The sequence below is a fragment of the Mesoplodon bidens genome, assembly GCF_964165515.1.
Source record: "Mesoplodon bidens genome assembly, chromosome: 13".
In the NCBI taxonomy this organism is placed as follows: domain Eukaryota; kingdom Metazoa; phylum Chordata; class Mammalia; order Artiodactyla; family Ziphiidae; genus Mesoplodon; species Mesoplodon bidens.
The window spans coordinates 16,322,126-16,336,059 of record NC_138169.1 but is presented as its reverse complement, the minus strand read 5'-3'; the positions used below and the strand labels follow the sequence as shown (position 1 = coordinate 16,336,059).

Below are 13,934 nucleotides of genomic sequence, written 5' to 3'. Positions count from 1 at the left end.
ATGGAGAAGTCACTAATATAAAAATTCTGATCACAGAGGAATTTCTGGCTAGAAGCTAGAAACAATGATTTTAGGGCTACCAAACTCTTTATAGAGTCAAAACAAAGCTGAAATGCATTAACAGAACCAGAGAGAGAAAGTGACAATGAGAGAAAACCAGTCATTCCGACTTGTTTAGTCACTCGTCAGTCTATGGGGAGTTAGCACGCACTCCCAGGTGTCTTCATCACAGATTTAGGTAATGAGGAAAACGTTCCAGCCAAATCATTCAGCAAGTTCCATGCAACTGACCTGAGAGTACCATGTAATCCAGACCCCAATTTGCTTACTCCTCTTCCAACTGAGTTAGTAGTATACAGGTAAAGACCATCTGCCGTGACACAGCGTCCCAAGTCAGCATCTGAAATCGTTTTTTCACAAGTAAATTATATACATGCTTTTTCTAATGAAATTATAAACGTGCTTTTTCTAATGAAAAAGCCATTAGGAGGCTGAATGAAAGATAATCTCCCATTTCTTAAATAAGTGCTTCTTGGGAATTCCCTGGCAGTCCAGTGGGTTAGGACTCAGCACTCTTACTGCCAGGCCCCAGGTTCGATCCCTGGTCGGGGAACTAAGATCCCTGCAAGCTGCACAGTACTGCCAGAAATAAAAATTAAAATAAGTGCTTCAATGTGACTTCCAGGGAAGATGGCTTGAACGCCTAAAACAAAACTCCAAAATGCATATAGGATTAGAGACCAAGATCAGGGAAAGAGGTCGGATAGTTATTAGCAGGAGAACCTGGTTCAGTCTGCCAAAGATTATTTTTCTTTCTTTTTTTGAATAGCAAAAATACATTCCTAACTCTAATCTGAAATGACTAAGCATACAATACTTTCCCTAAGGATTGTGTAATAAAAAATGTTTGAGATTTAAGAGTTTGGGACACTTATTAGTTGACCCTGGGCCTCTTTGAACTTCAGTTTCTTCATCTGTAAGATGAAGATAATATGTACCTCAAGAGTTACTGTGATGGTTAAATGAGACAACATAGGTAAACACCCACACTGCTCTCTGGTACAAAGCCAGGGCCCCATGAATGGCAAATGATTTTATGTTGATAGACTGATGATATACACTGAACTAAAATCTACTCCTTGTGGATTTTCCATCTAGAGATCCTAATTTTAAATTTCTGGAGTGACACAGCACAAAAGTATAATATCACTTCTATTTAAAAAGAGCAATTATGTTTACCCTTAGGTATATCTTCCCCAAGCTTAAAACAAATAATATCTCTCTGAACGATAGTAAATGGTTTACTAACATATTCTAGAGAATTTACCTTAATAAGAGAGCTTACAAATAAAACTTTGTTTTTATTTTCAAAATCAATCCACTTACTATGTTTAAGTGGAGTTTCTCTACTATTTGCCATATTATAAGAAATCCAGTGTAGGGGCACTCAAATTAGTACTAAGTATGTGGTTATCTTAAAAATTCAGTCTACTAATCCAAGACAACCGAGACTTGTTCCTATTAGTTCTTCAAAAAACAGTTAAAAGTAGGTAAATCATTTTCAAAATATTAATTTCATTCCTTAAACATTTTATTTTAACTTAAAACTTATAAATATACATTTATTCATCACTCTTTAGATTAAGGCCAAGGCCTTTTGAGTATGGATCTGACAAGGGGTAAGAGTGAAGGTGACAGAGTAAAATAAGATTGGCCAGAGTTGACACTTGTTGAAGCTGAGTGATGGGTACACAGGGTTTACTGTAGTATGCTTTCAACATCTGGGTATGTTGAATGTTTCCACATATTAAAAATTAAATAAGACTACTTTTTAAATTTTTATAAGAAAAACATCCTCTAGCCAGGAGCAAAACGAAAGGTACAAGAGAGTGAAATGCATACAGATCAGCTTAATACCATCATCCTCAGTAAGAAATTACTCCAAAGGAGATACTAAAAGGAGTAAAAGGAGAGAGTAAAGAAAGGGGTTTTGGTTTTATATGAATTTATAAATTTCCACATATAATGTTTAAGAACTTCTTGGGCATTGCAGGCTTTTTGCTTCTCCTATTGACTCTAGTTGAGTCAGTGAAGATAGTAACTCACATCTGGAAGTCTTGCCTCTGTTCCTCTCACCACTTTCACATGACTGTCTGGAAGAAACAGTGGACCATGAAAAGGCACAGGCACTGGATGAGAGGTGTGGGGATGGCCCACTGCTTAGATTGAACCCCGTTCCCTTACAGTTACCTAGGAAAGCTGTCCCCATCAAAAGTGTGAGAAGAAGGGGTGGGCAGAATAGACTCTGAATCCCACTCTAGTTTCTTAGAGAAGACCAATTTCTTAGAGATTGGCTTTGTTGAATCATTCTAAAGCATTCCATTAAAAAAAATAATAAATTTATTTAAAATTTTTTTGGCTGCATTGGGTCTTCATTGCTGCATGTGGGCTTTCTCTACTTGCTGTGAGCAGGGGCTACTCTTCATTGCGGTGTGTGGGCTTCTCATTGTGGTGGTTTCTCTTGTTACGGAGCACGGGCTCTAGGTGCACGGGCTTCAGTAGTTGGTGGCACACGGGCTTAGTTGCTCCGTGGCATGTGGGATCTTCCCAGACCAGGGCTCAAACCCATGTCCCCTGCATTGGCAGGCAGATTCTTAACCACTGCACCATCAGAGAAGCCCTAAAAGCATTCCATTTCTAAATGTAAATAATTTCCTAGGGTTTTTTAAATTCCTGCTTTATCACTTATGTAATATTTAATGATATAATCACAAGTACCAATTACAATAACAAACAGGTTTGGAAGCAAGGCAGATTCTTGGCAAGGCTGCAACTCTGTAGGTGGGAGCAGCAATGCACAGACTCTAAGAAGAGCCTACTGGCCTCATGGGTTTTGTGTGCCACGGCACCGGTCAGTACATCTACCAAGCGAATAGAGGCCTAATTCACCTGGTAAGTCAGTTAACTGCAGGTCATTTCAGAGACCTTCTGCCATTTTCACTGAGATCACAGAATAAACAGATATGTAATACCTGTGAAACTGTAAAAACATTTTAATCTAGTTCCCTTTATTTAAAGGGGATACTTAACAATTCATGCTCCTTTGAACCATCTCTTTTTTTTTTTTTTTTTTTTTTTGCTTTTAGGACAGGAGGTTCACCAACACACACACAATAAATTACTAAAAGAAACAGTATCAGGCAACAAGACCTGATACTCTATTCATGGACTTAAGGCTCCCATGCCCAAATTCAAATACTCAGGAATTTAAGTAATTCATGCCTCCCTGGCAGGAGTGTATGGATGATCCTTTTCCCTTGAGATAGTAAAACCTATCCATTTTCTTACCTCACTGAGTATCAGCTTTTACACTTTTACTGATAAAGCAGACAATGATTACCCTGTATAGGAACCTTGAGCTCTTAATTAAAAGGAATACAGAGTTATATCTAAATTGGTTGCCACAATTATCTAAAACCACTCTTTTCATATCTTAATTTCAACCACAGGACCAAAACCCTTGTATTACCTTTATTTTCAGAACTGGAGCCAGTGTTGCTATCTGGTGCAGGCAACATGTCTTCATACCCCCATGATACTATGTGTTTGCCACCAAGCAAACAGGAGGGGGATCCAGGTCCCCCTTCCAAAAGCAACAGCCTAAATAGGGGAGATAGAGAATCATAAAGACACCGAGACTATCCATTTCAGCAAGAAGATAAAAGTCTACTTAACATCTCAAAGAGCAGAAAACTAAAATAGTTCTACACAAATACTATACATCTGAAAAGACATTAATACGTATATTTTTAAATTAGAAAATTACGAAGTAGTGCTTATGGAAATGTTATAATAAAATTGTAGCTGTGTGTAAAATGTATATATTTTACATGTATACGTATCTGAGAGAGAGAGATAGAGAGAAGGGGAGGGATGGAGAGAAAGGGGTATGAACTAGGAAACACATATAACACATACAACATTAGGAGTGGTTATCTTTGAGTAGTGAGATTATGAATGACTTTCACTTTTTTCTTTATACCTTAACATCTTATTATCTTGAAACCTACAATAAGAATTCATGACAAGCTATTGAATTTTTTTACCACAAAAATTAAAAAATGAAAAATACATGCTCTAGGAACACCTTCCAAGAAGGAAAGAAACAAAATTCTTACTTAAGATGAAAAGAATAACATACTTATTTAAAAATATGAGTCATTAATTGATTAAAAAAAAAAGAGTTCAGCAATTTACTTATTAAAAGAGCTTTTATGCACAAGGCTCCCTTGTGTAGAAGGAGGGTGAGGATCCAAAGTGACAACTTACCTATACAGCACATCGGCTACAGGCAGGGACCCTAGATCTGTCTGTTTCTGTAATAGATGGACTGTATGAACAAAAGTTTTCAATGATCCCCTAAAAAAAAAAGGAAGGAACAGAAAATCATCAAAACTGAAATGTCAAATAAGGATGTTAATGTCCATTTTATTAACCACACGGAGAGCTTCCAAATTGACTCTGCTTCTGCCAATCAGTAGATGTGTTGTACAAAATGTCAAAATAGATGTGATTCTTAACATGCCAGTTATGATATTCTTCTTGTATTTGCAAAGGTAAATAACGTTCCCCTAACATAAAAGTTCAAAACATAAAGCTCAAGCATAAAGAATGTGTGGCTATTATGCCTGATACTGTTTCATCAACAAGTTGATCTCTAGCTGAAGGAGATATTTCATAGGAAAAGGTTATATTTAAAGTGTAGCAGTATTTCTAGGCTTAATTTCTTAATCTCTTTGTTAAGTTCATCCATTTTACATAAACATCTCACACATTAAATATGATTGAAGAGGAAAACATTCAAATAATTAATACTTTGTGCTGAGAGGTGTTCCTTCTGCTTCCCCCTGCTGTGCAGTATGTGACTGTAATGCTTGCAGAGCTCACTAAAACCCAATTTCCTTTTGGTTCCCAAAGCTTGAGGCTCTGGGAAGTCTATAGTTTGGTCAGCAGGATCTAAAAGAAGGTGATTTTAAGATGCACGAGACTTACCTGGCCAGATCCCAAGTATAAATCACCACAAGAACATTTCCTGAGCTAAATGATCGCCAGTATCAGATGGGCTGACTTCAGATTGCTACCTTATTCTCTTAGCCAAGGCTTTAATTGCTAGGTATCATGTGCCTAAACCCCAAAAAGAAAGGGAATACCTAACACAGGACCAAGAGGGCCTAGAGTCCTCCTCTTTTTTTTTTTTAAATTTTATTTATTTTTTATTTTGGGCTGCATTGGGTCTTCGTTGCTGCACGTGGGCTTTTCTCTGGTTGCAGCAAGCGGGGGCTACTCTTCATTGTGGTGTGCAGGCTTCTCATTGTGGTGGGTTCTCTTGTTGGAGCATGGGCTCTAGGCACGTGGGCTTCAGTAGTTGTGGTGCACGGGCTTAGTTGTTCCGCAGCATGTGGGATCTTCCCAGACCAGGGCTCGAACCCGTGTCTCCTGCATTGGCAGGCAGATTCTTTACCACTGCGCCACCAGGGAAGCCCGAGTCCTCCTCTGAATTGCCCCTTTCACTGTCTCTGGTGTTCAAAGAATCAAACCCAAAGAACCATATAAGGCAGGGAGGCAGCAGACACAGTATAAAAGCACGAGTTGGGAGTCAGGACCCACAGGCTCTGAAACCCGTCTCTGCCACTCACCAGCGGCACCATCGCAGTCCTGTTACCAAATCCCTATGGGTTTTTACTTCTTCATCTGCCCAACAGGGATACCTCCCTGGGGTACAACGAGGTTAAAAGAAAGGGGCAAAGGCACAATGGAACATTTAAAACATTAAACCAACTATAAGATATTATTAGCTGCCAGATTCAGATTTTAAGAGTAAAATTTAGGGACATCACTGGTGGTCCAGTGGGTAAGACTCCATGCTCCTAATGCAGGGGGCCCAGCTTCAATCCCTAGTCAAGGAACTAGATCCCACATGCATGCTGCAACTACGTCTGCATGCTGCAACTAAAAACGTCCTTCATTCTGCAACTAAGACCTGGCACAGCCTAAATAAATAAATAAATAGTAAAATTTAAACTCCTTCCATGGCTCCTAAGCCCCTACCATGGTCTGGACTCTCATCTCCTGCCCCTCTCCTTCTACCATTGCATTCCAGCCACCCTGCTCACTTTGCTGTCCTACCCCAAGCACAGAAAGAGGAACAGATTTGTGCCACTTGCTGCTCCTCTTGCCTGGAACTCTCTGTCACTGGCTTTTTTGCATGGCTGGCTCTTTCATCATCTAGGCCTCAGCTCAAATGTCTCCTATTCAGTAAGGCCTTCCCTGGTATCTCTAGCTAATGCTGGCCCCCACCTCCACTTAAGTCATTCTCTATTATTAAAATATCCTGATTTGTCTTCTTACAGTGAACATCCCTCTCAGAAATTATCTTATATATGCATTTGTTGCTAGTTGTCTGACTCTCTCGGTCTCATGTAAACCTTGCAATTTTAGGGACCATTTACCTTGCTCACTGCTGTATCCACACTGCCTAGTAGAGTCTCTTGCACTTGGTAAATGAGCAATAATGACTGACAAAATGAAATCCACTCAACTGTAAGATTAGAGACCATGAGTCACCATGAGTCATTATTTCCCTAAGACCTAGCAAGGTTCCTGGCACATAGAGATGTTCGATAAACGTTAGTTGGTTGAAATGAATGAACATCTTCAAAATATTTTTTTGGAAACGCTGTTCTGTCTTTGAGAGCATCAATCTCAAAAGTTCAATAATATGCTCCTAAATAACTTCATTAAAGGAGGTGATCTAACACTGAAAAGCATGTGACTGAGGTAAATGAAGTCCAGAACAAGGTGATAATATTAGCAATAATGTAGGCACCAACTAAAACAAAAACAAAAATACACACCCAAGAAGAAGAAAATAAAAAACACTCATTTCAACGTTTCTGCTGAACGGAATTTGGAATCTCAAGCACATGAAGCGATTTCAATAACTCTCTCTTGGTTCAGACTAAATTAGGGTACATAATAAAAAAGTGAGTTTTATGGGGCTTCCCTGGTGGCGCAGTGGTTGAGAGTCCGCCTGCCGATGCAGGGGACACGGCTTCGTGCCCCGGTCCGGGAAGATCCCACATGCCGTGGAGCGGCTGGGCCCGTGAGCCATGGCCGCTGAACCTGCGCGTCCGGAGCCTGTGCTCCGCAACGGGAGAGGCCACGACAGTGGGAGGCCCGGGTACCGCAAAAAAAAAAAAAAGTGAGTTTTATGATCCCATGTTCATTAAAAACATTTGAAACTAAAGAGTTGATAATTATTCCAAACATCCTAAATCTGTCTAAAGATAGGACTATCTAAAAGCAAAATTTCCCAAAGTAGGACTTTTGCATTAATAACAAATCTATTTAGGGCTCAAAACTGTCTTCTGCATATCCAAAAAAGATAAATCAGTCCAATATAAAGCCTTTACAGGGAAACTTATTTCAGTACCACCCAATAATGTCTCCAGAATTAAGCTCATGTCAGGATTTCCATAATCAACCACAGTCTTCAAGGATCTAAAACTAGGCTATAACAGTTTGCTCAGGGCAAAGAAACTGACAATAAATGCTGGTGCCATTGTGCCTTAAAAATAGCTTCAGATTCAATCATTGAAGGTCAACTTTGAAACCATAAAAATAGAGAAAGGAGTCTTATAGCTAGGAACTTCATAATCCAAGAAGAACTTTTCCACATTCGCTTTGCTAACAAAAGGAATAACTCAATCAAAGAAAAAACTACAAAGGGAGAGAGATTAGTGACACTAATCTATCAGACCGTGGTCCTAATTGGTCCCTAGACAATTAGGTTAAAAGAAAGCAAAGGTAGTGAAACTTTTTCTCACAAATATGTGACAGTGATCATACAGTTTACTGGGCAGGAGAATGTAAGAAATCCTCTCCTGGAAAAGTAACTCCAAGCACATTTCCTATTGACAGTACATCAATAACATCAACTTACAAACAAAGGACAGTACACTATTAAATCTTGCTACACACAGAGAGATCTTTCAGTTAAATTGATGGAGCCAAGCATCAAGGTCCAGAAATATAATTTGTGACCAAGTCTGTGTGACTGAGTCCAGGTGAGTAATAACCCATTCACTCTCTGACATACTCCTTACAGACATGCAGGAAAAAAAATTAAAAGCTCTACATATTTTTTGACTGTCCTTCCAGGAGAAATACAGATACAACATCCTCTACTAACTACCTGATGTAAAACAGTAACCATCTAAGGGTGAGTAGACAATGGCAAGTGTTGATTCCCCATTTTAAACTGTTTAAGCTGTTATCATGGTATAACAGAAAGCAAAAACTTGAACTTGGGTTTCAACTCTAGCTCCTGCTACCAAGTTTTGGTGGAAGCATCTTATGCATTGTCAAGGCTGCGAAATTCAATACTGAAAACAAAGAAGGACTTCTGAATGTTAAGACTTCCAACAAATACGCTTGCCCTCTTATTCACTCACCCAACCCAGGAAGCAGCCATCACAAGGTCACCAGTTGGTACCTTTGATTTTCCTTACCTGGCACATGCCAAAGCCACCAGGGCAGCAGCAGCATTTTCTTTTTGCTTATGTGGGATGTGTCGGCCTGTGTCAGAAGTCTCCTCTAGCCAAGAGCACAGCAAAGTTTCGATTCCATTCAGACAGTCAGCAGGCTCCTTGGTCAAGCTCAAAGGCTGGCAGTCGCGAAGGCAGTTCAATAGCACCTCAGCAGTTATGTTACAGAGAGAGGGGTCTGTTCTACTCTGGGACTGAATAAGGGGGAAGACCAGCAGGAGCCCCATCCTCGACGTGAAGGGAGCTTGCTCGGGTTGCTGCAACAAGCCCTGGCGTTTGAGCAGGGCCAAAGTTTCTTCGTCACCCGAACTTTCCCTTTCATGCTGCTCTTCCAAGGCCAGCTGGCGCTGGGCATTCCACAGTCCTCGCAAGGCATTCAGGCGGTATTCCAGCAGGCGGGCATACGCATTGCTCTGATTCCCACAAACAGAGCGCAAACGTTCTGCTAATTCCGTCGGATTCTTGGTCTCAAATGTTAAAATCTAAGGAAAGAACCAATAGAGAAGTTGGTATGTATCGCTTTCACCACTGCTCTCATCTATGGAAGCAAATCTATCCAATGGTATCTAAAAATGGTCCACATCAAAAAATCTTTTAATTGTGGCCAAAGCCAGGTTGCTGATAGAGATTTTTTTCCTTGGCACTTCTGCTAATGCTCCTATTAAAAGTGAGATTAGAACCCAAATCATGAAAATAATTAAGTGTGGAGGTCAAAAGTTAATTTGAGTAGCTTATTTTAGAAAGTTGAGGTATAAATATTTATTCAATGCTCAGGTTATAAATCTATGTCTCTAACTTCTATTACCAGGTAGGTTGTCAGTGAAAACAGAACAAGTTTCATCTTCAAGATCTAATATACCAACTAATAAATGATTGTTTATTATTCTTTGATTTTGAAGAACACTCCATTCTTACTACTGTTAATCCATTCTTTCAATTGGTGACATGGTATAGATTTATCCAGTTCACACTGATAATGGATCCAGCCCTATTTTCTCACCAAAAACATACAATTATCAGGAGACCTCCTTGAGATTTTTCAGCAGCTGGGGAAATGATAAAACCATTAAATCCTCAATCAACTAGGAAAGGAAACAGCTATGAAGATAAAGAATCAAACTAAATTTATGATGCAAATAATTTACACATATAAGTGTGACTAAGTTAAAATGAACAGACTGTTGTAACCAACAAATAAGAGGCCACTCTTGGACCAAGCACATTAAAACAGATTATCAGGCGCCAGAGGTGTCTGGTTCTCAGTAGACCAGAAAGTCAGGGTGGGGAGAGGCTTGGAATAAAAGCAAAGAAAATTCTGTCAAGTCATTGGCACTGAAATTTTAAAGGGTCATGGGTCACTTTATTTCTCTCATAAACCTGCAAAATATATTTTTTTAATCTCAAATTTTGCTCTTAAAACTGTTAGCCCAATAAAACCACAAGAACTTCCAGAGAAATGTAAACCCTGTAACTGCCTAGCTTAGCTATACATGCAAGTCACTAAACTGAACTGAAAAAATGTTCAGTTTGAAAACAAATTCCAATTCAAAAAATTAACTACGTATGTATCTCATTTAACTGATTTGAAAAAATACTCATTGTTTTAAAAAGTAACCAATTCAAACTTCAGTTCTAGTGTGTCAGATCAGAAATAATATCCAAATGCCATAAAATTTCAACCAACAACATAGCAATAAAAAGAAATGAACTAGTGATATCTACAACCTCAGTGAATCTCAATGGCATTTTGTTGAGTGAAAGAAGTCAATTTCAAAAGGTTCCATCTGAATTATTCTATTTATATGACTTTCTGGAAAAAAAAAATCTATAGTGATAGAGAACAGATCAGTGGTTGCCAGAGGTTGGGGTACAGGCAGGGTGTGACTATATAGTGATAGTATGAGGGAGTTTGGGGAGGCAAACAAACTGTTCTATATCCTGATTGTGCTGGTGGTTACATGAATCTATACGTGTGTTAAGATTCATGGAACTGCACACCCCCCCAAAAAAAGGTCAATTCTACCATATGATAATTTTAAAATAAAATTTAAAACAGTTCTAATCAGGCTATGGTTGTATTCAATTAGGTATCATTAGGTAAAGCAATATTGCAAATCATATTATTAAAAATAAGAACTAGGGACATTTTTATTTAGTTTTTAATACAACAGTATCAAATAATGATTGATTAAATGTCCTTTATCATCAGGTCATACAAATTGTATTTCCCTACCCTTTTGTCTCGATTCATCAAACACAAATTACCCTTTTGATTATTTTTCGCATGACAGCAGATAAAATAACTCCAAAGTCCTTTAAAAACGATCGTATTTCAAGGGCAACCATCTACCCTTAAGTAATCGTATCGAAGGAGCCTAGATTACCTTTTTTTTTTTTAAGATCGCTCCCCAAAAAAGTCAGTAACCAGCTTCCACCATTATGATCAACAACCAAAGACTGAGATACTTTTAATGTTGTGAAAAATGAAAAAATTTTAAATTTGATCATCTCAAGGTATGAAGATCTAAACAAATAAATTTTGTTGCATTTGTTAAAATGCTTTTCAATATTGATTTTGTGATCTCTACCCAATACAACTCTTTGATATAAAATACATATGTGGACTTCCCTGGTGGCACAGTGGTTAAGAATCCACCTGCCAATGCAGGGGGCACAGGGTCGAGCCCTGGTCCGGGAAGATCTCACATGCCACAGAGCAACTAAGCCCATGTGCCACAACTACTGAGCCTGTGCTCTAGAGCCCACGTGTCACAACTACTGAAGCCCTTGCACCTAGAGCCTGTGCTCTGAAACAAGAGAAGCCACCGCAATGAGAAGCCCGCACACCAAAACAAAGAGTAGCCCCCGCTCACCACAACTAGGGAAAGCCCACGCGCAGCAATGAAGACCCAACGCAGCCAAAGATAAATTAATTAATTTTTTAAAATTATTTTTTAATTAATTAATTAATTAAATACATATGTGCTCCAAATACATTTTTACTTATGCTACACTGAGCGGCGACTTATGTTATATGAAGCAACTACTAAAAAATTCAATACAGGCTTTTATTGGACACAAGAATCAAAGAACAATTCAGTAACATTAAACCCAGATATTTAGTTTTATTACCAATCTCAAACATAAGTGCTTCTGAAATACGATAGTTCATGGTTCATAAAATGATGTATATGACAGAATCTGTAACTAACTCCAAATATTAAGATTATCTGAAAAAATATATACTATACTTCTGTATTTTTCTGATGGTTCTATTTTTACAAGCACTTCAGTTATATTTTTGGCATTCCACTTGAAAGAAATATTCTGAAAGGATTTGAGTTATAATATAATTAACCAAATATTATATAATATACATGCTTAAGTGACTGTTATGTTTATTGATTTAACAGTATCTAAAGCATACTATGCTTTCAGAAACCCATTAGATTACTCAGCATTATCCATTTCAATGGCCTTATGAAAACTAAGAACTGTCTGATATGTTTCTGTTTTTAAGAATTCTAAAGTTTGAAGGTCATGGCCTAAAATCATTTTATAAAGATATCATACCTTTGGGTTTTAGTAAGTCAGCTATGGAGGATCTATTCTGGTACTTATGAATATTAAATGATTTGTCTCAGATCCTCATATAAAACCACTGCTCTTAGTAATGGCTCTTGACCAAGATAAAAGACTGTAATGTCATTATAAAATTAATATTTTTTCTTTAAAAAGGAAAAAGGCTATTTAAGGAAAAGGGAAGATGCCTGTCACCCTTAATCAGAAGACAGGTTTGCTAACTGTACTTTGGTGATAATGCTGAAGTCATCCCAATTAAGGGAACAACACTCAAAGCAATTCGTAGCCTTAATATAATTTTATCATACATGACATACATGTTTTTAAGCTAAACAACAATCATTCTGGAAAGCTAAGAGAAGGTAGGCAAAATATTCTTTGCCAGCCAAATTTGGCTTTGAAGAAGACTCCAATATTTGACATAAGAAGTACAGAGGATCAGGACTTCCCCTGTGGTGCAGTGGTTAAGACTCTGTGCTCCCAATGCAGGGGGCCCCGGTTTGATCCCTGGTCAGCGAACTAGATCCCACATGCATGCCACAACTAAGAGTTCACATGCCACAACTAAGGAGCCCACATGCTGCAACTAAGGAGCCAGCGAGCCGCAACTAAGAAGCTTGCAAGCTGCAACTAAGGAGCCCATGTGCCACAACTAAGGAACCCGCCTGCCACAACTAAGACCTGGTGCAACCAAATAAATAATAAATAAATATTTTTTAAAAAAAGAAGTATAGGGCCTCCCTGGTGGCGCAGTGGTTGAGAGTCCGCCTGCCGATGCAGGGGATACGGGTTCGTGCCCCGGTCTGGGAGGATCCCATATGCCGCGGAGCGGCTGGGCCCGTGAGCCATGGCCGCTGGGCCTGCGCATCCGGAGCCTGTGCTCCGCAACGGGAGAGGCCACAACAGTGAGAGGCCCGCATACCGCAAAAAGAAAAAAAAAAAAAAAAAAAAAAAAAAAAAAAAAAAAAAGAAGTATAGAGGATCATCTTTTAGCCAATTTTTTTTTCCTTTGGGAAAACACAGAACATATACCTGTCAGCCATGATGAGAAATGTAAAACGCCAACATGCATTTCAAGTAAATATGGTAGGGAGAATAAGAACATAGAGGCTTTTCAAGTAATAGAGAATACAGTATAAACACATAAGGAAATTAACTAGACTAATAATTAGTAGAAAAATCAAGACTAGGGAATGAGCTATCATATTCCCCTAAATGTTAATCTCAATTTCCATCTACTTTGCTCTTCAGAATAGCAGAGATGTAATTCTCTAAAAGGGTCAAGATAGACACTAAAAGATATATTATCTCCTACCTCTGAAAGAAATAGAAAGTAACACCATTTTTAAGAATTTATCCTAAAGAAACATTCCAGAAATAAAAATGCACAGAGATTTTCACTGCAGTCTTATTATAGTGGAAAAAGTGGAAGCAATCTCAATATTCAGAAGTGTTCAATTAAATTATAACATATCACAATGGAATATTATGCAATAAATAAAAATAATTAAAACTACACAATAAAAAGGAGTATAAAAACTGTATACGCCCATAAAAAGGACTATGTAAAACATGCTTATTCAATTTTGAAATGTCATTGGTACTTGTGGTAATAGAAACATGAGGGGTTTTTTTCCTCTGTTTAAAAAAAAGAAATAGTGATGACAAGTTGAATAGTTTATATTGAAGAAGAGCAGTCTTAACTAGAGCTGGTATTTTACAGAAGCAAACACTACCTTTAAATAA

At 38.3% G+C, this 13,934-nt stretch overlaps 1 protein-coding gene across 5 annotated transcripts in view; it reads right to left on the bottom strand.

The window, feature by feature from the left end:
- The window catches only part of HECTD4 (HECT domain E3 ubiquitin protein ligase 4), a 193,119-nt gene that overhangs the window by 136,163 nt on the left and 43,022 nt on the right, over positions 1-13,934 (bottom strand). For all 5 annotated transcript variants that reach the window (XM_081252690.1, XM_081252691.1, XM_081252693.1 and 2 more), the window contains exons 2-5: positions 8,571-9,088; positions 4,330-4,419; positions 3,530-3,660; positions 292-400 (exon numbers count right to left, since the gene is read on the bottom strand). In XM_081252690.1, coding sequence (XP_081108816.1) covers positions 292-400; positions 3,530-3,660; positions 4,330-4,419; positions 8,571-9,088 — 848 coding nt within the window. The remainder of the gene's footprint in view (positions 1-291; positions 401-3,529; positions 3,661-4,329; positions 4,420-8,570; positions 9,089-13,934) is intronic.